Genomic DNA, 24,018 nt, shown 5'->3' on the forward strand with positions numbered 1-24,018 from the left:
AACCAAGCACCGTAATTTTCTGCAAGTTTTTCAATTACTATTTACCTAGGGTTCAAGCAGCTACAAGTTTCTCTGTTAATTAATTGGGTATATTAGTGACTTCCCTTTCTTCTGTAAACTGTGTTTTATGGCCTCAAACTTGTTTTCAAGAAGAGATTTTATAAGCTAGTGTTACCATTAGCTTTCATTACTGTTTGTACAACTGCAAACCCAGCCGAAATATGGTTTTGTCATAAACTTTCAGGAACTGAAAACTCTACATGACATACCTGCAATTTTTTCCATTGTATTGTAATTGCTTATCTGGTCTGTTTGACATAAAGATATCTACATAGCTAGCTGAAACAAAAGAAATACTGGACCATTTTTTACTGTTTTAAAGCAGTAAATACACTTTATCATGATATCTTTGTGTGCTCCCCTAGAGCTTTGTGTTGAGTTTCCACGTGTGGTTCAGATGCCCTGCCCTGGCTGCGGGTTCAGTCTGTCAGGGTGTGATGCTCTACCCTGTTGTGAGGTGCTGGCTCCGTGTCCCACCGTGGTGCCACAGCAGGTGCTCCCACTGTCTGTCGGATGGGGTGTGCTGCCTGCGCTAAGGGCTGGGTTGCCAGCCCCCAGCAGGTCGCCAGCTCAGCGCAAGAGGCTGACACGATTCATCACAATGGGTGTAGGATGGCAGGGCTCAGAAGCCATGCGGTGCCGGCGCGGTGCATCGGGTGTGGATCGCACGTGAGAATCGATGAGCTGTGACTTGGCTCGGCGCTGCGGCGTGGAGGAGAGCCCGAGCGCAAGGAAGGCAGGAGTCGGGAGATTAAATGGTTCCCATGCTCAGCTGCACCTCACGGGTGTCTGGGGCAGTGCCCAGGAGCTCTGGGCTGAACAAAGGGCTTCTCACCGACGCTTCCTGCACGGGGTGAGTCCCCAGACGAAAGGGGAGTTGAGGAAAATCGATGTTTGCTGAATACACTTTTTTTCCTAGGGGTGTAGGCAGGTGAATTCTTTCAGGTCTGGTGTGCTGGGGAGATGTCAGAGGCTGCCCACATCCCCCAGGTGATGCTACCCACATCCCCAGAGCCCATCCTCATGCAACCAGTGGGACCAAGCAGGCAACTCCTCCTGCAAGGGATCCTGCAAAAGCCTCTCCTGACACATGCCGTCCAAGGCACTAATCATCGATGTTTACTGTATAGCTCATATGTGCTGCACCTGGCAACCAGCAAGGGAGCTGAAGGCAGCACGTGTTTTATATTTGAGTTGTTACTTAAAAAATCAAATTATTTGCATCAGTTTTTGACATTGTTTTTTTTCCCTTAGCTCTGCATGCCAGGGCTCACAGTGCGTGCAAAGATCTGTTTGCTACGTGTAAGCAATATTTTCCCCAGTAAAAAAAAAAGTGTAGACAAGTTAAACATAAAAGGTGTAAAAGATGATATGTCTTTTCATTTAGAAGCCGACGTGGTATTTCATGGAGGCTTATGTCAAAGAGATTAACGCACTGGAGCTATACTGTGTATTTATAATTGCATACAAATGCATGCCATTGCTTCGTATATTAGTCTTTGTTAAAAAATCATTTTGATATATTTGTTTTAGCAGCATAACTAGCCCTGGGGGCACCGGGTATAATTAGAAAAGGGCATGGGGGGAGGCGGGACTTGTAGAATAAAGCAGTGGCCTTAGGATCACAGGTCCTAATTATAATTTATAATTAACCCCGGAATTTGCACAAACCATCTAAGCTAAACAAGGACTATCATTTTTTTCTGTTTAAATTGCAACCCTTTTTTTTTTTTTTAATTTCACCACCTGCTTTGTTGATGTTGTTTTTGTGGCTTAAAACTTAAAAACATGGGGGGATTAGGAAAGTGGCATTTAAAACTTTTCGTATGAAATATTTACAGTGGGAATTTACTAGTTTAGAGCCAACACAGTGAATCTGCAGCAGAAGGAGTGATCTGAAACTTGTTTACTTATAATTAAAAATCTCGTTAGTTATTTTTCTTGCCTTTTTTGCCCTTCTGCTTCCCTCTCTGCCCACAGCTTCTGCTGTACACCTCAAGTACCCGTGAGCAGGAGCTGTAGAGAATTGGATGGAATTGTTTCCACACAGATGGAGACATTAATATTGTTTGTCCAGCTGAATTCATAGACCCAAACCCATTTTGTCCCTCATGCATTTGTATATACCATGTACATCCAAAACTTCTGTTCCACCCTTTTGCTCTCCTCTCACTTCTCATCACTTCTTCAGTGCAATAGTGATGTAGTTGTGGATTGTGAGTGAGGACATCAATTCCTGCAGCTTCAAGAGACCCTGCTCGCTGGAGGAGTTCGTGCTTCTGTGCATGAGATCAAATAACTAGTATCAAAGTTGAGCTAGAGACCTCTGCTGAAAACAAAATTGCCAGTAAGCATCAGAATGAGCTGTGCAGCTTGAGCTTCTCCTGGGGATTTTTTTCAGCCCCGTCAGCCATGTACTGAAATTGTCTAGAGCACAGAAGTGAATCTTAAATTACAATAATGCTAAGCTATATACCCTTTGTGTTCTTGCAAAAGGAAAAATAAATATGTTCCCTCAGAAAGATTATATTTTCAAAGTATATTTGACTTGAATATTTAATTAGGTTTCAAAATTATCAAGCTAATAAATTAGGTGGAAGGCTTTGGGTAGTGTTTTTCCAGTTCTATCTATATCCTACATTTGTCACTAATTAATGAGTTTCTAGTGCTTCAGCTTCTGGGAAGATGAGCAACAAAGATTAACATAACTAGTAAATCCAAAGATGTGCAAGTGGGTTATAGTACTTGAAATTTGACAAAAACATCGGAAGTATTATTATTTGTGACATGGCTCAAGATGGGGGATTGTGAGGAAAGCAAAGATGACAGAACTGGTGCTAACCACTGTGACAACAACTTGAAAAGCAGCCGACATGACATCTTTCCTATCATGCTGCCGAAAATGTCAACTTTGTGAAGGACAGTGAGAAAATGGTTTGCCGAAAATCTGAAAGGTAGATTCAAGAGATGCTCATCATGTCAGATGCAATATAGTCCACAGCTGGGTGAGAAAGGGAGTCCTTGCTGTGGTGATGGCTCTTGCTTGGCAGGCCCTTCCAGACATCCACACTGCTCCAAAAATGGCTACAGCTGACCTGTAGATTGTCTCAAGTTTGCATGAGACATGAGAGCAGGTCGTGTTTGCACCCAGCATGGAGGGACTGGTGGCCAGAGCCACTGGATTTGTGTCTTCCTGGCTCACACAGGTCCCAAGAAAGGGGAAGGATTAAGCTTTCATTGTGGGTGTGTGTGGGTGTGTGTGACTTAGGGGTTTGGTTGGCATTGCTTCAGATATTGTGACTTGGGCAAAAGCCACATTGGCTAGAAGTTTTGTCTCCAGAGCCCACCCTTTGTGTCTGTGGGTGTCAGTGATGTTTCCAGACCTGCCACTGCCTGGCCAGGACACAACTGATGCTGTCAGGTCAGCCCGTGCTGGGCATCCACCATGAGTTGTTACATGGTGAGTGCTTAGAGAACAGTGAGAAGCTGAGATTCATGTGAGAGGGCTGTGACCCAGCCCCAGCTGTCAGATCCTGCCATTAAATCTCACCAGTTGAGGTTATTGACCCAGTAAAGGGTAACACAATTTTCAGACCATTTGCAGTCCCACAGCAAATCACTGCCAGGGCAGGCAGCTTTTACTCCCTCGTTTGTTAGTGCTGGTACAATTAACCCTGAGCTGTTGTGGGTACAGGACAAGGACCAAATGCCAAAAGTCAAATGAGGACTTCAACCCTGCACCTTAATATATAGCATTTACTGGGGTCTGACTTGAATTATCTCTCTCTGCCTGGGAGCAAACCAGGCACTGTGAGGTGCACAGCATCACAAAAGGCATGGACATCTCTATCTGAATATTAAATATTTTATGGAACTTTGGAATAAATTATATTAAGCATGTTAAGACATTAATTTTTGCTCAATATCTAATTTGGGGGTTTTTTGTGGCTTGCTCATTTTTTCAAAATAACTAGTACTAATTAGTTACTAATGAGACCAGATCCATACTTCCAAAATTGTTTATGAAATGTGTTCCCCAGCTGAGACATTTTATCCAAGTTTCAGCCTAAATCTTTTTTTCCTGTTTTTTTCCTTAATACACAACTGAATTTGGCAAATAATCAAGTAAAGATTCTGATTAAATGCTGTTTAACTTTAAATACATGCCCTGGTATTCAAGTCTTTTTTTGTGTCCATGCTGCAAGTTTTATTTAATGTATATTTAGCTTTAAAATTTTGCAGTAAATATCATGTACGGTTTGCAAGTTCCTCTTCCCAAATGTTTTAATGGTTTATTCACCTGTGTTGGAATATCAGAGTTCATATTTATGATATTAAGAGCTTACTAAATGTAGGGTCTAGGAGAAGTGATTGCACAGATTTTATAGATTTTAAATTTTTTATAGATTTTATTTTTCTTTTTAAGTTTAGGGCCTTTGATTTTTTAAGAGGAAAATAAAGCCAAGCAATTAACCCCTGACAGGAGGTTCATTAGAAGCTTTATAATCCCTTGCCAAGTCTTTTGTAAAGCCAAACCAGTCTAGTACTGCGGATTTATGCAGCTTAAGCTGAACACTGGGGGAGGCCTTTAAGTAAGAACATTTGTTCAATTTTAAGTTGTCTTACATTACCTAAAGATTGCCTGTGCCAGCAGAGTTGCCCAGGAGTACACAAATCCTTAGACTTTGCTCTCCAGCAATGGAAGCAGTGCCAATGATTGAGTGCCTGGCCGATCCCTTTGGTGGATGGATGGATTAGACTCCCTCTCTCCTCTCACCTGGGATGCTGCTGCATGGGGGTTTTGCTGTGTGGGTGTGGAGAGAAGGAGGGGACTGCTCCTCTCAGCTCTTGGCTGGGTTGGCATCAGCAGAGGTACAGGACAGAAGAGCACAGGGATCACAGCATTATCCAGCCCCTAGGAAGAGCCCCAGCAGGGATTGTCTGCACACTGTGCTCTGTGAAAGATGAGAAATAGAAATACCCCAAGGCAGCAGGACCTGGATGGCTCACAACACACTCCTGTGCACTCCTTAAATAGAGGAGGATCAAGTAGTCTGAGAAAATTTGCAATAAATTGTATAATGTGTTCATTTTTATAAATTGAAATTAAACGACAGAAGAGGAATTGCATTTTCAATGCAAAATGCATGTCACTCTTTAGGTGCATTTTGGCAGAATGTATTGAAGATGGTTCACTTCAAGAAACCTCTATAATGGGGTGGTTCAGCAGCTAGGAAGGAGTGCAGAATTTTATATTCTGTTTATGTATGTCGTTGATATTCTTTTATACTGTGAATTGTGTTAAATTAGCAGCTGAATTTTCTGGAGGAATTCAGTCCCTATTTTGCCAGCAGCCGGTTCAATCCTGACGTGAGAGCTGGCATTGCACTTCATGCATATACCTGTAGTTAGAGAAAAAGCTGCTTTTCCCAACTTCTTCAATTATGAAAATATTAAAGGGGTGGGATGTGTCCACATCTGAATTATCACTGTGAGAGAGGATACTTGTTTATTTGTTTATTTTTGATACTTTGGCAGCAGTGCTGCTGCAGCCACACATCCTCTGTCCCAGGTCTCACCCTCAGTTGGTGAGGGTCCTTTTGGAGAGGGCAGTGTCTTTGGAGAGGTCCCAGGGTACTGGGGTGGAGTCTGAGTCACTGTGGCATTTCTCCTGCAGGCCTGACGGGATAGGAACTGTGACTGTGGACGAGAAAGAGCGTTTCGAAGAGATCAAGGAGCGGCTTCGTGTGCTGCTGGAGAATCAAATCACACATTTCAGGTAAAGGCACAGAGCCCAGGCAGAATGCGAGAGGAATGATTTCCTCACAGCTCCCTCCTATAAGCAGCAAAGCCAAAAGGCAGGTTTTGAATGCACACAAGAATTTTGCATAAGTGACACAGACCTACACAGGGCAGTGAAGCATGTTTATAGCTGGCGTGTGATTTTAAATATATATCCTTTAAAAGATATTTCAAACCATCTTGCTCCCATAAGCATGGTAAAGCTGTGGATTTTTTCTAAAATATAACAACGAAAAAATCCCTTATCCTCTTATTTCTCTGTTCCTTTCTGCTCAGTTATTACCCGTTTACCTTCTCCCTTGTATTTGCAGGTAGGGTTTTCTGCAGGGATGTCACAGTTTGGAAAGGTTTGATACCTCCCCTAAAAGGGATGAATGACCCCCAGCACACTGATCAGGTCAGGCAGGCTGTGCACATTCACATACAGACAAGTGATGTTACCTACACCCTGCTGCATTGCCAAGTCTCCAGCTGGAAGTAAATGTCCTTTCCAGAGGAGCGTTTTCCCCCCCATTTTTAGATGTTAACTCTTCAAGGAGACATAAAAACTCTCCAGGTGACACCCAGATTTAATAAACTACTAAAATTATCAGCTTATTACTAATCCATATTCTCTTCTGCTGCCTTAGTCTACACCAACAAAACCTTTCAGAAAGTTAGCCTTTAGAAAGACTGCTTATTCCAGGCAGAGAGACTAGAGAATTGCTTGGACATATTTAGGAAAGCATCCTTATAGCTCAGGAAGGCTTTGTTCATGTGTACTTGGTCTAATGCAAAGATGATGTGCTTTTTCTAGGTACTGCTTTCCATTTGGCCGTCCAGAGGGTGCACTGAAAGCCACTCTGTCACTGCTGGAAAGGGTAAGAACAGAAATAGCAGAGAGTAATTAAAATTACCTGTTTTCATATATCCTTCCATCTCAAAAAGCTTGAGGAGCTGTTGGCTTTGCATAGGACATGTGATTAAGGATACCTTATGCTGAAATGTGGGGCTTAGGTTAGGTGGATTTGGTGTCTCCTGCCTCAGCTGAGAGGCAGCTGTGTAGCCTGACCACTAAAGGCAGCATGGCCTGTGTCTGTGCTGTCAGGTGAGGGTGAGGAGTCTGCCTGCAAAAGATCCACATCACAGACCCTTGTCAGCAATGCTTGGCTGCTGCCTGGTGAAAATTCCATCTTGAGCCAGACTTGTTCCCTCTGGATGTATAAAACATGCTCACCATGATCCTCCCCATCCCCATTCCAGCATTCCTGCTGCTACAGCATCCTTCCCACCTCTGCCAAGTCCAGACCCAAACCCAAGTCAGTCAGTAGAGCCTGGGAAGGGCAAAACATTGCCTGACACTGGGCAAGTTGTGATAGATCTTAATGTCATACCGTAAAAAAACATCACAGACTTCAGGGCATGCCATACAGTGTAGATACAGAAGGGGAATAATACAGTCCCACATCTTAGGCTGGCCAAGGTGACCTTGTAGTGAGTCCTGTGGATTGTACACGTGCCCTGAGAGCCACACAACACTAGCATCGGAATGGATGTTTGTGCTGGGCTTGGAGAAAAGCAGTTCTGGGTGCCACAACAAATCAGATTTTCTTGTGTCAAGGTTCTGATGAAAGACATAGTTACTCCGGTCCCTCAAGAGGAGGTAAAAACAGTCATCCGTAAATGCTTGGAGCAAGCAGCTCTAGTCAATTATACTCGGCTATCAGAGTATGCCAAAATTGAAGGTAAGGCTCTTTCTTTCTGAAATTAAAATTTTTCTTGCATTTCAGCTTCAGCTTAGGTGGCTGGGAGCTCTTTAAGAAAAGCTCATTTGCTATTTACTCTCTTGTCGATAAAACTGTTGTGGTATTTTTGTGGTATTGGCTTCGGAAGCAGTTAAGAATGGAAGCTATGCAAATTGTTTCTTTTTCTGGAAAGGAGAGAGGAAACAGTTAAAAAGAACTGTAGCTTTCTTTTCCTTTGGTCGTTAGTGCATTTGGCCAGTGGTGTAGTATTCAGACTCACGTCGTGGTTTTAAAAAACAAATTGAGAAATACTTGCGATGTCATCTTTACAGCTGAAGGTACAGTGCAGCTAATTGCTTGTGACACTTCAGGAGTCAAATGAAAATAAAAAAGCTGAAAAACTGTTTAATTTATGTTTAATCATTTGTAGCCAATTTAAAATGTCTTTTTTTTCTGGGTGTGTTTCATTGTCTTTGCAGTTTGCATTGCAGTCATTGATCAGTGATCCCATACTTGCATCGGATTTCTTTCTTGTCACTCCGAATCTGGCAAAGCTGATATTTTTGGCCTTTTAAGTTATGGGAGAATAATAACCAGTGACCAGAGACACATGTAGCCATCAAAAAGACATTTTAAAGTTTGCTGGAGGATATGTGTTACTGAAGCTCTATGATACAGTCGTTCTTTATATGTTATCAGTTTGTGTTGGTACCTTGTTGGCTGCTGTTCCCACCTTGAAACTCCCTCCCAACTTTTTCCAAGTTCCCAATTATTTAAACCTGTGTGTTCCAGATGAATGGTATGTTCTGCTCTAGACTCTGGGTTTCTGTCATGTGTGATGTGAAGCTTTCCCACAGCCAAGATTATTGTTGTATGCCTATAGGACAATATTGAGAGGAGAAAAAAAAACCACCCCAAACTAAAACTCCCTCTGATTTGTTCTTAGTTCTTGTTTACATGAAAAATTGGGTTGTTATTATATGGCAAATTGTCCAGGTTCTGTACATGACATGTCCTCTCTTTTTCCATTTTTTTTTCTGTCTAATGATGCAAATTGTGTACCAGTGGTAATGAATTCATTGTTATGCATCCAGTGAGAAACACTTAAGAATTGGGCACTAAAAGGATGTTTATCAACTCTTGACTTGGTAATGAGTGACAAAAATAGAGAAGGAAGAAGGTTTCATAAGCACTGTATTATCAGGCAATTTATCGAAGTACTCAACTTCAGAGGATACTTTAATTGGTGTATTCTGTAAAATGCAATGTTTAAATATACTTGACAAGGATGGAGAAGGACTGAGAATCAAAAACAGCTTTTCTGTTGACGGATGCTTCTACCCAGGGCTGGCTCCCTTAGGTTCTCTGTATAAATATCACTAACTCGTTGGTAAGATTTGCTCTCTTCTTTCAGATAAATCTATGCAAAAACAAACTTTATGATCTGTAAGTAAAAATGCATTCATTTCCAAAGTAGAACAGTTAGTGTGTACTTTTCCTTTTGTGCCTCAATTCTTCTTGGTTGTGTTAATTATCTGCCCTCTCTTTTTGCACTGCGACTTTTAGGTCTGGGAATACTTTGAAGCAACAAACCTATTTTTTTTCCAGCTGCCTTTTCAGAGAAATAGTTCATTCCACACTATCTGCTCTCTTCTGCTTTTCTCCTCCTTTATCTGTGATTGGCCACAGCCACTTTTTGATGCTGTTTCTACAAAAGTGGTTGTAACACCAATTTCCAAGCATGCTGGGATTGTTAATTTGAACAACCCAACATCCGCCAGCTGCATGTATCAGGTTTTCTTTCATGAGCATAGTCCACTGTATATTCAAATACTTCCTTAGAAGAGCAAATGAAAAGTTTACCTTGGTGAGATGTGTTTCTGTTCGCTGGACATGGCTTTGAAATCTTGCTTTTGAATGACATTTGAATAGCCACATGTTTAAGGCACTTTTGTCAGAAATGCGGAACCAAATCAGTGGCAGCAGTGCTTGAGGCTATGCTTATGAAGAAATACCTGTGAAAGCCTTAGATACTGAAGGCTGAAATCCTTAGTATCTCGAAGCCTTAAACCAATTAAATTCTATTTCCCTCTATTCATGATGTTTTGATCATTATATTCTTGCAAACAGTTCAGAGCAAACCTCTAGAGTCATGGTCACAGCCTCTCTTGTGGCTCATGGGCATGCTGAATGGTTAATCCAGTAGATCTCAAATTTTAATCTTCCTTTCTTTTTCTGTTTGTTTTTTTTTTTCTTCTTTTTATCCTGTGTGTATCCCAAAATACTCTGTGGCTTTCCTTTTAACCTGATATGAAGTTTTCCTCTGACCTATAGCCTGTAACCTCTTTACCTCTGACCTAAGCCTCTTGCATGCCCAAATCCTCTTTTATAGGGAAAAAGAGAGAAATGTATGAGCATCCTGTCTTCTGCTTGGCCTCTCAAGTGATGGATTTAACCATTCGTGAGTACCTACCACCCTCCTCTCCATGCTGTCCTCACTTTCTCTGTTCTCATTACCTCAAGAAAGTCCAGATCCAAACCAACTCACTCTCCTTGCTTCAAGTCTTTTAGCATTGGCTTGTCTGTTGCTTCTGTCTGTGAAACCCAGTGTGAGAAGTCCAGTCACTTTCTATCAGCCTAAAACAGGTTAGACAATTAACCCATCTGTTTGTGACAAACTCAGACTGTCTAAGTTTTTTCAGTTCTTCCTAATGTCCGTGACCTGAATGCATTTTTACTTTGCTTCTGTGTAACCCCAGTTTGTAAAGTGCTTGTCACTGGTACACAATCAAAAGGTAGCAGCTACATTGTGGAGAAGTGAGCTAGAGGTCAGATAAAGGACACTTGGAAAAAGCCATCCCTTTGCCTGCGTATAAAATCTTTACCCAGTCCTGTGTATAAGATCGTATAAGGCTGTCCTTTCTCTGTACATCAGATCTTAATGTCTCCTGTCTGTTAGCTCTCAGCAAAAGGATGCACTCTACTTGCTCTCCTCCTTGATTTTTTCACTTACTCCTTTGCACCGAGCTCTGGAGGGGACACCCCGACCCTGCTGTCACTTGGAGACCCCCTCTGTGTCCTCAGAGCTCTCCCTCTCTGGTTTTCTATTTGTGCAGCGTTTTCTCTCACCTCCGTGAAAGGAGCTTCCTTTGGTAACCCCACGCTCGGGGGGGCGGGGGGTGAGACGGGGTGAATTTTCTTTTTTTCAAGTGTCATATATCACACATAACTGGGGGGCTGTGCGGTCCACTTGCTCATTAATCCTGCATATCTGTTCTTGTTTCTCTCTTTTCTCTCCTTGTTGCTTTCTCTCTTTCATATAGAGAATCAAAAGGATGCAGGTGAACAATTGTATATGCATTATAAATTGTTAGGACTGTTGAGTTATATTTATTTTGTTTTCTATTTTCATAGCTCCTTAAGATATGTACTCCTTCAGGCTGAAAATGGAGATGCATTGATACTTAAGGAGTTAATTTGTGCTGTCTACATAATCTCCTTTTCCTGCTTTCATAGAATAGAACGTAGATTTAAAATACCCTGTAGAGATGTAGTGTCTCCTTAGGAGACAGTTGTAAGGAAGAATCTAGTCTTTGTAAAGAGAAGGTTTCTTGTTTTTCAAAAGAACTGCAGCTCATTTTGGGTTAAAAAATGTTGGTGATTTGGCCATTAATTTTCCACACCTAACAAGCACATTTATAAGTAAACTAACGTTCATTTTTGGTTTTCATACCTTCTGTTTTCTGCCCTGATGGGAGGACTGGGTTTTTCTTTCTTTATTTATTTCTATTTATTTGTTATTGTGTAACAAACAATCTGGTGGGACAGAAGTCTTGTTTGTCTCTTGTTTATAACCTGTGGTGACATGTAACAAGGGAAAGGCTTAGCTCAAGTGCACATCTCTGCAGAAGGGATGGTGGAGCTCTGCAGCCCCTCTTCTCGTTTCTGTTGTATCTCAGAGTCCTAGTTCCAAAGTCCTTGAAACCTGAACTGTTCATTTCTTTTTGTGAGTAGATTGTTCTGTTTTGTGGGGAATAAAGTAAGGATCCGGTTGTTTTCAGCTCTGTTTGCACAGGGAAATTGCTTTAGAATAGCAATACAAGAGGCTGGTTCTGGCTTCCCCACACCTCCTCAGCTCAAATTTGGCCCATAATCTCTTGCATCATAGTAAAATGAATTGTAAATGACGATCAATATTTAGAAAATGGAGAATAATTTTTCCTTACATCTATGAAAGTTGCAAATAAACAAAAGTAAATACAATAATCCAAATCATTACCATTAACTGTAATGAGTAGAGTGAGCTCAGGCTGTTGTGCATTAAGCACAATAACTGCATGGAGCATCGTGCTTGCTGAAGCAACCTGTCATGTGCCTGCAGTTCAGAAATTCAGACAGACATTCCTATAGCCCAGCTTGTTTGAAAATAATCTGCTTCTTTCCAATGCTTGGAGTAAGTGAAAGGGCACAGGGAGTTGACTCTACTGCTTTTGCCCACAAATCTCCCTTAGTTTTAAAAAAAAAAATCAAGCAAGGTGAGCAGGACTCACTTGAAACTAGTCCCTCAGCTTAAGTGTAGTCAAAAGTGACTTGGGTTTGGCCTGACTTTTTTATTTTGCCAGAAGCAAGAATAAAAATAAGACACTGAAAACAACTTCTTAAAGACACAAGTGTTACCCTTTGGTTCTCCTTTCTCCTGAGAAGCGTGTAGTGTCTTGCCTTTAAAATATTGAAATAGAACATTAAACAGGGAACTGCACTAAAAGAATTAAAAATAAATTAATTATTAATCAGACAGAGCTACTAACACTAAGATTAATAATTGCAACCTTTCAATAAATGTTTGTTTATGTTAGTCAGGAATACATAATTATTTTAGAAAAGAGTAACTCCTGTATCCCTTATGCACGGGGTTCCCATGAACACAGGTGCCACCTTGCACTGCTGGAGTTGGGTACAGGCAGCTTCAGAGGTGGTGCCAGCCAAAGCAATAGTTGTCAGTTTGACAGTTGTCAAACTTGTTTTTGGTGTAAGACTGGGGGGAGGTTCAGTTTTCAGGCTGAGTAATTCTCATATTGCAGTTTGAGTTTGGTCTCTGTAAGGAGAGATTTCTCATGGTCGTGTTGAGTTGGTGCACGGAGATGAGCAGTGAAGAGGCGATGGAGACAAGTCTCACTTCAGTGCTTTGTGCCAGGGTGTGGGTGGCAGAGCCATGGGTCATCTCATGGAAAGTAGCTGGAGAGCACAGGGACTCACTGAAGTCCTCAAGGCAGACCACCTACTCTTGGACTATCCAGAATACCAGGTTTTTGCCTGTTCAGCAGTTGGTCCATCCCCTGCTTCTCTGTGCAGGGAAGGAGTCTCCCAAAGCTCCACATCTCGCTGTGCTGCATGGCTGGCACACACTGTCCTCCCTGGATGGGCTCCTGGGGAAGCTTGACCTCACTTGAAAACACACCCAGTGGTGATTCCAGGTGGGTGTGAAGCTGGAACCCGATCAGTTCAGGGGTCAGTGCTGCCCACGGAGCAGCAAGGGGCAACTGCAGTGCCTGTACAGAGGCAGACATTTCTCAGGTGCCTGTGTCAGGCTTGGGACCCAGGTGCACCCGTAGGAGAGGGACTGAGCACGGCAGCTTGGGCTGCGTCAGCCCCAGCTGGCACCAGCCATGGAGCATCTTGATGGTACACTCACCCCAGCAGGCGTGGAAGACATCCTCCACCAGGGAAGCGGGTGCAGGAGAGCTTGGGTTTAGACTAGAGCAGCAGAGCAGGTTGTTAAGAAGCAGTGGCATTTTCCAAGGCACTCGTACTGGCCCTTGTCACAGTCCCATGCTCGCTTTACGTCACTCGCCTTCCCTATTTCTGGATCTCAGCCTGGGAAGCTCTGTGCACATATCCGTAACTCAGCTGAGGAGCTGAGCTGACTGTCAGTTGACCAGGTCTGAGGCAAGGAGAGGTCCTGTGTGATCTGTCAGCCCAACCCCTGCTGGGCAATCACTCCAGCATTTGTGATAAACCGCAAAGCTTAAGAAGAAAATAAAGTTGAATTCTTTGAGTAAATAAAAATGTAAAATATATGAAAGCATCCATCTTCATACGCAGGAGTGGAGGCTGAAGTCATTAATAAATCCTATACTTCCACTCAGGCATGACTATAAGCTGTATCCGTGTGTGCTGAAATGCTGCTTTTTTTGTTTCATTCCTTGAAGTGGCATTCAGCTGTGTTTAACAAAGAATCGTTACACAGTTTTCAGAATTTCCTCTTGACCTTTCAAAGACAGTGTCTAATGCAGCACAAAGTTATTGCAAAAGCTTCAGAAATCCAGAGATCTGCATTCTGATGTTATCTTTCTATGAGTCTCCCACCAACTGCGGGAGCAACTTGCTGCCTGTGGCATGAGATACAATTCAGATAGGCACAAATTCTTCACTAGGCTCAATAATCATTAGAAAATCAGGAGAGCAGTTCTCTCTTAGTATATTGAGGTTTTGAGGTGAATTGGCATGTCTTTCTGAGCTAAGAAAAAATACATTTCTATGATTCTTTTCTTCCCTTTAAAATAAAACATCTTATTTTGAGAGGAAAAACACCACTGAAATCCCTTTCAGATACATGTAAATTAATTTCCTGAATATAATAAAAAGATGCCCTGCCTTGTCCTTGGATTAAGTCCATTATGCTTTATAACTATCTTGAGAACAGCAGCTTTTTGTATTGTTTTGATGATTGGCTCACAAATGAGTGCACACATAACACTTGGACACTAAAGCCTTTGACAGGGGTCATATATTTTTAATTATTATGAGGAAATCATTGAATCAGTGGCTACACTTCTAAAAAATATGAGAAGTCAATAATATTATTATCCTGTGTAATTCTTAATGTTGCTGATGTGTTAGTAACCCATACAGTAGAAATCATGGTGCTGAGAGAGAAGTACATAGTTTGAAAATCTTCTGGTCTGTAAAGAGTCACACACAATGAATTGTGTGCAATATCCATACCCAAAGTAGCACAGTTTTGTCAATATACCTGTTACTGCAGGTTGAAACTCTTTGCGAGCACAAACCCAGGCTTTTCCAAATAATTTGAGCTTCTGCAAGTATTTTATGTGCCATTATCATGCAAAAGCATAATAGAAGAAGTTTGTCCAGGAAAGCACTTTGTCAGGCAATAAGAAGCTGCTCCTGGCTCTGATTTCAGTGGTGAAGGTGTTTAAATCTTATTCATTTGACACACATGAGCAGCAGTTACAGGAGCATTTCTGGTACTAAACTAGCTGTAGCGAGGGATCAAAGAGGAAAAGAGCTGGGGAAGAAAGAAAAGCCGAAGTGAAACAAAACCTGCCACGTGCTGCAGCTGATCACTAGCAAGTGCCATGAAACCCATCCAGCCTCACACATCTCCCTTGCTCTGCGTGGGAGCTGAAGCACCCCTGAAAGGGACCCAATGTGTTATTTCTGAGACCTGGACCCAGAGAAGTATGTCGACTCTAGTGCCTCATAGTGCATGGCTGTCACAACCCCATTTCTATTTAAATTTACGGAGGAACTTAATCCCTTTCCTTAGCCAGACCATAATCTTTTAAATTTTCTTGCAATAAAGAGATGATAAAGAAAAGTATGGGTTGGGGATCATGGCTGTAGAGAGCCCCCAGGATCAGAGAGAACTCTTCCACTCCTTCAGCTCCAGGTGATTCTGCAGCTATCATGCAAGTGCCTTGAATTTGGGTCTGAAAAACTGAAATGTGTGAAAAGAGCTGAATATTTGTGCAGATCAGGCCAGATCAGAATTATATCAAGAGTTTGTTGCTTAGCCTGCTCCAGTGCCTTGTGGGAGCTTGTTTCCCAGAGCGGGTGGTGGTGGGGGGATGCCAGGAGCCGGGTAAGGTGCTGGAGGGGTCTCTCACAGGCCCCCCAGAGAAGTGAGAGCCACCCTGGGGCACTGTGCTGACAACTGCACAGCGGGAGCCTCCTCCAAGCTGTTCTGTACGCGCTGCACTAGCAACTCGTGAAGATGCTGCTGCATCTCTTGCCTTTTCCTCCTCCTCTTTCTCTATTAATGACTTTTCCCTAGGACAGAAAACACTTGTGCTAATCAGGCCCGTTCAACACTCTGGAGTCTGGATGTCTGTGAAGTCTAAGAGCTATTTTTGGATGGGTAGCTGTTAGGGGCTATTTTTGGATGAGTAGCTGTTAGGGGCAGGGGCTGAACTTCACATTTAGGATGCTTGGGGGCTGCAGTGCTGAGGTGTGCAATGGAGTGCAACTCAGATGCCTTTCACCTTGGCTTTGGCACTCTTAGGAAGAGCTCTTTCTCTTTGATGCCTCCAACTTGGCCACACAACAGACTCCTCTGGGTGGCGGGGGGTTTCCACCCTGTGGTTGTCAGACATGGGTGGGAGGAGATGTGCAATTCCCTCTCCCCACCATCCCTTCCCATCCAGAAACCTTGGCACAAACTGCTCTCCACAGTGATGGGCAATAAAATATTCTTCCTACATCTGCATGTCAAGCTCAGGAGCAATCAGTGAGTAGCCAAATTGAATTCTTGCTTATGCTTTAAAGTAGAGTGAAAGCCATTAGGCCAGTGCCCAAAAAGAAGTTATTTTTATCACTTGAGGCTGAGAGGTTTGTTTCTGGGGACAAAATCATCCTTGGTAAACATTGAACAAAGATCAGGATTAATTCAGAGATGAATGAATAGATTTGCTTTTCCTGTTTTAAGAAAACAAGGAAAAGAAAGAAATACAATAGCTTGAATCCGAGAGTGTGAATTAATCATTACACAGCTTAAAAGACTAAAAATGTGTGTGTGTGTGTGTGTGTGTGTGTGTGCATGCACATGTGTGCGCTGTGTGTGTTTTTATGTATGTATGTGTATCTATCCCTGTGTATGGAGAGGGGCACCAACCTAACTCTCACTCCTTAATGGCTTACTTGAATATTCTTTACTATAGTTTGATAAGTGTTATAGTTCTGTGAGAAATAAAAGCAATCAGAAATCTCCTCTGCACAAGCCAAGTGATTTTTTTTCCCCCGCTGGAAAATGCAAGCAAAATGGCAAGGACTTTTGGCAATAGAATGTCCAGATAAATATGCCAGATTCCTTTCAAATGACATGATTAAAAATAGTCACAATGCTGCTAAAAACTGTTATTAAAAGGAATAGAAACTATTGTGTTAATATATTCACAGCATATAATTTATTCTCTGGGTGTATGTAAAAGGAAAGGCTATTTTCTTTGAATTTTTCCTATGCTGATATTGTAAACTATATGACAGATGGGTCAAGTCCTGATTGCAGTATTCTAACATTTGGAATAGCAAGTAACATATTTGATAGAGCTGGCAAGTTTTTATATATGATTCAACCCAGAATATAAAAGCCACTAGAATTCCAAGTTGAAAATAATTAAATGAGCTGGAAACGATCAGGAACCACACATTTTTAAGTGACAGATTTTTTTACATGTTTAAATTGCACAAGAATATTTTATAGCTCCCTTTAACCAACAGTGACGTTTAATTCTAAAATGTGTAATTGATATTTGCAAAGCAATTAATCCCTATGGCTCATTATTCTATTGCTAAACGTGCCTAAGCATTGGGGAGCTGACTTCAAGTCGGGTTTTTTGGTTCACCTTTTCTGAATTCCAGAGTTTTAACTGAATTAACCTATCTCAGTCTCCTCGTGTGACTGCACAAAGTGTGGTTTCATACTTACATTGAATTTTTTGGCTTTCTGATTGCACGGTACTGTAGGATGTTTGAATCTGCTGACTTCTAGAATATGTGTTGTCAAATGGTGTCATTACTGTGTAGTACCCCAAATACCGATAAGCAAAAACCCAGCAGCTTATTCCATTTGTATTTGATCATTTCTGCTTATGTTCCTTTTGAAATCTCCATCTTTTTGTCACTGTTTATGAAGTCATTTGTCTCTTTACTTTTGGCGTCTCTCTCTCTCCGTCATGCACAACCAGCCCGTCCACCCAAGCCTAAGCCACCGGCTGGGCCACCATCATCTCCTCAAACGCAGACTAACATGATAGATCATATGCTCAAAGGCATGGCCAAACAGCCGCCAAGTACTGTAATAGTCTTCCTTTCTTTTATTCAGTGGTTTTCTAGTCTAGCAGCCGCTCGTGTAGCAGTAGAAAGCTAGTCCTCATATGCAGCTTTATACAAAACACCTAGTGCGATGTGGTAGGTTTTAGAGATTTAGAGGTAGCATTTATTTCAAAATGTCCACATTTTTTTGTCTAGCAATGTCTGACATATGCAACATTTTCAAATATCAACGTCAGCACAAAATAACATTGTTGTTGCATAACATTTTGCATGGAAACTATAAATATGTATGAGCTTTACATGATGTTGGATGAAATGTTTGATAAGTATATCGTATACGTTTCATGTAACTGTCAGTGCTCCAGCTATCTTAGCAGAATATTCTGATGTATAGTAACTTAACCAGGGAAATATTTAAAATAAGAAGGAAAAAAATTAAGATTGACATCTGCTGGCTGCCAAAGTTATATAAGCATCAATATTTTCTTTAAAGACAGCATCTTTGAGCAGTTGTTCTTATTAACACTTTTGTCTTTTAGTTATATTTGAGAGCAGATCAGTGTTGCAAATGAGAATGGGCCTGATGCTGCACTGATCAATGAAAAAGTTTACCCGTGGCTTCAGAGGTGCAGAAACAACCAGATCTTACTGAGTGTCCTGTGTTTGGACTCCTTTTGCAAAAGGAAGAGGTTTCTACTTCTTGTAGCCGTTGAGATGTTGGATAGTATAGGACAAAGACAGGAGTTAACCAGGAGCTCTCCAATTTCAGTATTTGCTCAGTAAATTATATTAAGGAGATCCTTGATTTTTATTTTTTTGTTGTTGTTTCCAGTGATACAAAAAACAGCAGCAAAACTGGAGAAGGAACACCCAAGGCCCTTATCTGTGCCATAAATCAGTAAAACTAGAGTTCATTTGCATGATGCTTTACCGTCCCTCAGCCAAGGTGAGGCCCTACAGTGCCGGACTCCAGCTTGCTGAGCTCCTCCAAAAACCAGCCACATTTGGGCCTGTCCTGAGATATACAGCTTTCCTTTTCATGGGAACTGTGTAACCTGTAAACAGGTATTCAGGGAAAGCTAGGGGATGGCAAGACTTTGAGGGGGAGAATGAAGTCCTGGAAGCTTCCTGAGCCTTCAGCAAGGCAGGGATTTCTCTCTGGGTGAACCAGTCAAGCATAACAAGCCACCTTGTGCAACCTCAAGTTTCTGTCCCACCAGTAAACAAGACCAAAACACTAGGGAAAAAACAGGATGTGTGGAAATCTGGAGCAAGATGCCCTGTCAGTACCTGGCCTGTTGGCATATGGGGGATCCCAAGGGGGCAGGTCTCCCACTCCACTCCTGCTCCCAACAACCATCACAGAGAGTTGGCACACTCCAGGGCAGTGAGCTGCTGTTTGATACCATGGAGAGGCCAAAATACCTATGGATGCAGAGGTGTGAACTGGCTGTGTAGTGAAATGCCCGTCTTTGCCCTTGCTCCTCAGGAGAGCTGGGACTGGGACCTGGGTGTGGACCAGAGAGACATGTCTGTGGTCAGCTCTGCAGAAGGTGTTGTTCAGGGAAATAGTGATTATTTTCTTTTCCTCTGCATTATTTCTAGTGAAATGCTCTAAATGTTCTGTATTGTCAGCACCTCATATTTGTAATGTGTTATTGATAATATAAATTACCTGGAAGAATATAATTTAATTATTTTTTAGAATTTTCAGAAAACACTGCAAAATAACTTGACACAGGTAAACACGAAGCTCCAGGATTTAAACTCTTTGGTTTGTTTTGCCAGGTTTTTGTTGTAAAGTTGCATCTCTTTTCCCATATAAATCTTACCTATGAGTGTGGGATTTACCACTTTTCACTCCCTCCAGCATGCGTAACTCCTGACCCTTGTGGAGTTAAATCCTGGAGCAAGACAGACCTACGAGTTTTGCTTTTAGTAGAAGGTGACATTTAAATTGCTTGAGTCTGACAATTTATTACAAGTGCAGACAGATTTGTTTGAATTGATCTTAAAAGAATTTTTAAATAATATAGACATGATTCCTGTAATAGCATCCTCTGCGTCGAAGGATACGTATTGTTCATACATTAGTGGCCAGATGCTGTCTTTAGGGAATGTGATGTTCTTATTTAAACTAATAAAGTGCCACCATAAAGCAAACCAACTCTGACAGTATTGTGAAATTTGGAGCTGGAGCACTGTATTTTCATAGTATAATAACGAATGTGGCTTTCTGGTTTGCTCAGTACTAATTATATAAGCATTTAACATATGCATGAAAAGATCTTTAAAGCTGCAGAATATTATGGTTTGGTTGTTTTTTTTTTTTTAACCTCTAAAATAACTTACTGTTCATCTAGCTTTTCACCCTGCCTTCCTTTTAACTTGAGTTCTTGTACTACAGAGAATGTAGGCCGGTTAGTCACACCAGCTAAAAAGTTAGAAGATACAATACGTCTGGCAGAGTTGGTAATTGAAGTCCTACAGCAAAACGAAGAGCACCATGCAGAGGTGAGCAGCGTCCCTGGCGAGGTTGTGTCCCCCCAGGTCTTCTGCAGGATCTGGTGGGAGCTTTGTATATTTGTGTGATATCTTCCCAACTGGTGCTGGGTTATCTTTTTTAAAACCTGAAAGTACTCTCAAGTACGATGAAGGCGAAGTGTGCTTCAGGAGGAATGTGTTTTCAGAGGGGAGGGAGGGCTAAAGGGTGAATTAATTGAGTTGTGCTCTCCTCGATGTTAGTCTGCAGCCTTTCTGACAGTACCAGCAGGAGCTGAATCTGCCCAAAATATTCACCACCTACCATCTGCAAGAGCAAGCCTGTCCACTTTCCAGAAAGGTCGTATTTCCAAATCATGACCTGTGTGTGTGTGCCTCCAGCCAGCATGAGCGGGGTCCCTGCTGCAGCTGCCGCTCCTGCTGTCCGGAGGGGAGCAAGGAAAACTGCAGCAGAACAGAACAATTCTCCTTTCTGCCCCTTTCTGAGAATTCAGGTTGTTTCCAGGGGTCTCCCTGGGCCCCTTCAGTACATGATTAACTTGCCTGGTTTCCTGTTGGCCTCTTCTGCCTTGGCTTATTGGGAATACTCTCAGTTACTAGTCACAGAGGTTAGGGTGGACTGTGCTCTGTTACTCATTGTCTGGGTTATCTAAGGCCTAATACAACCACTCCTAGCTCTTCGAAGCACCTTAACAGAAAAATTCGTGTTTTATAACCATTGAAACCATGTCATAGTCAAATATACACTAGAAAATTGTGAGGCTTGATCCTGGAAACACTTGATCCCACAGGCAGCTGGCATGGCTGGCTGCAGTCCTGCCTCAGCATGTCAGGACATTGCTACCTGAGCAGGTGATCTTGCGTACCCATGTAAGTATCTGCAGGATTGAGCCCTGAGTTCTCTGTAAATCTGGTGCTTTTGAATGCGTATTGGAAGTTAATAATTTTAAAATTCCAACTGAGCAGTTATTGTTTATGACTGTAGGTATTGTTGCACTCTTTCACTATTTTCTCTTTTCCTTCCCATTGATATATATATATATATATAGATATACTCACAATATTAAGAGCATCTGATAAATAATTTCACAATCACCTAAAATCATTCCAGTGTGTATTAAATATGCAGTATAGTTTTACTTATTGATAATACACAGCAATCCACAAAACCCAACTAATGCCTGATTGCGTATTTAAATTTCCTCCCTGTTTTTCTACTGTTCATTCAATCTTGGATGATCCTGGCAGGGGAAAGAGGTATGTGACTAAACCGAATGACACGAGTCACTCCTGTCATATTCCGTGCATGCCCTCTCAGTGCCATGTTTCCTACTGGGATTTTACCCTGGTTGCCCTCGCTTCCGTAACTTTGACCGAGGAATGTAACAGCAACTTTGGGTCGGCTGCTTGCAGAGCTGGTGGCCTGACACAGGAGGGTAAATGTGGCATAGCAGTCCAGTCCATGCATGCAGCAATGGGTATATTTTACGAGCGCTGCAGTTACATCCCAACACAACCCTACCTGCCTGGACTTGCTCCTCAGCCTGTTGTTACCTGTCGTTTGCATTCACCCGACCTCTAGTACACTGTGGTGGAGATGGACTAAGTACTACACGAGTGCCTAGAATGGTAGTGGTCTTCCTCTGGTTTTGTCCGTATGTGCCTTGTACTGGATATACAGTATTTATATGTAGAGAGAGAATATATGAGGTGAAGAGTGAAATAAACCTCCTTTTCACTTAAGCAAGAGGTGCTTGAGAGCACTATGCTTGTGCAAAAACTGTTTTATTCTACTCCTCACCAGCACAGGCTGGATGTACAACCAGCTGGGAAGGAGCTGTTTTTTAAAACAAGCTTATTTTGAAAAGACAAAGCAGTTGCAGGACCAGTCACAGTCAGCCAGCCACGCTGCCAAGATCTTCACATGAGGAGGAAGGCTCAGAACTGTTCTCCAGCATCTTTTGTGTCACAAGGTTTTGATTAGAGACAGAAGGTTAATGCCAACACAGATAGGAGGCATCCCGGTCCCTTGTTCTGAACGGTGACTTAGAAGGATGAAATCCATCTCTCTCCAGAAGCCCAGCACACTGTTAGTGCATTTTTGAATCCCTGACCTGAGGGTGGCTGTGGCATTTCAGCAGTGCACAGGCAGCTGGCCAGCTCTCTGAACACTTTGAATTGCTACCAGGGAAGAGAGAGAAGAGGCTGGCTGGTTTATCACTGGTTTTTATTATGTGTTGTAGCCACATTATGCTGTCACAGTGCAATGAGCATTGCTGAGATACTGCAATTTTTTTTCCCCTCATATAATTCCAGGTGACTTTTTTTTTTATAAGTTGTCACACACCTGGAGAAGGCTTGACCTGTAAGTGTGACTCTTTGGTCTACTTTGGTTATTCAACAGAAAATTAAGTTGCACTGCTTACTGAAGAAATGCCTTACTTTACTGAAAAACAATTGTTTTTGTAATTAACACATGCCCCTTCTTTCCCCATGTGGACGTCCAAGCAGACTCCCTAAAGAGAATGTAGAAAATAATAATCACAGCATGTTCAAAAATCATTACAGGAGGAGTATCATGTCTAGTCAGTTGGGTTTGTCTTACCCATAATAAGGAAGCACAGGCAGAAACAGCAGAATCCATGTGCCTGTGTAATCTGGGAGAGAGAGGTGTCTGTCATTGTATCATCTCTCCCATCAGATGTCTCCTAGCTCCCTTTCCCTTCCTCTGGATGACTGATGACAATGCCAGAGACAGTGCCATTCACCTGTTTTTAAACTTGTGTTTTCTCTCTCTATGTATACATATGTGTATATGTATATATGTATCTTAACTCCTTGAGGTCATACATATATACATGTGTATCCATGTGTAAAATATACAATAATAGGTGTGTTTGGCTAGAAAGCACACTTTTTCCCCCTTTACATTATTATTTAAGCAAAGCAGGTAAGTAGATGGTAAATAAATGAAATGTTACCATCTTGAAGAAGGTTTTCTAAGTATGGTGTTACCAATCCGGCTTACAGAAATTAGGGAGGAGTTTGAGGATCCTGACACAAGTTAGAGAATTATGGAGTTAAAATTTGACTTAACAAGCAAAAGGAAAACTGTTACTGCTTTGGGCATATTTTTTTCCACCAATGATCACATGCTTTTCTTTTTTCTTTTAATAGCTCTTTTTTCCCTTTTCATGGAAGCAGGTTCTTATTGCAGGACTCTGAAGTGTTTATGTTGGGATTTGTTACAGAAGACATTCTTTGTCCTCTCCTCTTTTCTCTTCCCCCCAAATGCCGGTTGCCATCCGTCCTTTGTAGCGGTCACTCCATGCCCACAGACCTGTGGGCAGTGTCGGGTGGGTGCCAGCATGGCAGAGGCACAGCCAGAGAAACCACATCAGAGCAAGGACAGCCCCTGCAGCTTCCCTGAAAACCACAGCCAGGTTTTGCTAACATAAGAGGACCCTGCACAGCCCCACTGCTCAGCAGAGCTCCTTTCCCACCCACCTTTGTGAGCAGGTTGGAGCAGGCATCAGGGCCACACCTGCGTCTTGATGGTTTTGGTTCCTCTGTGGTCTCTCAGCAATTTGTTGCCTCCCAGCATGGCACTCACCAGCATTCAGCCTGGCTGGACACCAGCACCAAATGTGGAAAAGAGCTGAAGGGCGCTGCCCCATGTCTCAGCCCCACACAGACTCCCTCGCCTTGGATTTGACTTTTCCAGAGTGATGACTCTGCAGTGCCCAGGGCCACTGTCACCACTGCCACTGTGCCCCTGAGCATCTCCAAGCAGCAGGGGCTGCAGCAGAGCTGGGCAGCTTCCTGCACAGGCCCGAAGCTGAGGACAGTTTCCAAA

At 42.3% G+C, this 24,018-nt stretch overlaps 1 protein-coding gene across 4 annotated transcripts in view; it reads left to right on the forward strand.

Annotated features, from left to right (window-relative positions):
- The window catches only part of CADPS (calcium dependent secretion activator), a 203,982-nt gene that overhangs the window by 128,894 nt on the left and 51,070 nt on the right, over positions 1-24,018 (forward strand). For 2 of the 4 annotated variants that reach the window (XM_062501030.1, XM_062501031.1), the window contains exons 14-17: positions 5,738-5,839; positions 6,659-6,722; positions 7,463-7,586; positions 20,068-20,174. In XM_062501030.1, the coding sequence (XP_062357014.1) occupies positions 5,738-5,839; positions 6,659-6,722; positions 7,463-7,586; positions 20,068-20,174 (397 nt within the window). Of the gene's footprint in view, positions 1-5,737; positions 5,840-6,658; positions 6,723-7,462; positions 7,587-9,978; positions 10,048-10,909; positions 10,928-20,067; positions 20,196-24,018 lie in introns of all 4 variants that reach the window. The other 2 variants (XM_062501029.1, XM_062501028.1) reach the window with 2 other exon arrangements.

This window comes from Cinclus cinclus, chromosome 12 (assembly GCF_963662255.1).
Source record: "Cinclus cinclus chromosome 12, bCinCin1.1, whole genome shotgun sequence".
In the NCBI taxonomy this organism is placed as follows: domain Eukaryota; kingdom Metazoa; phylum Chordata; class Aves; order Passeriformes; family Cinclidae; genus Cinclus; species Cinclus cinclus.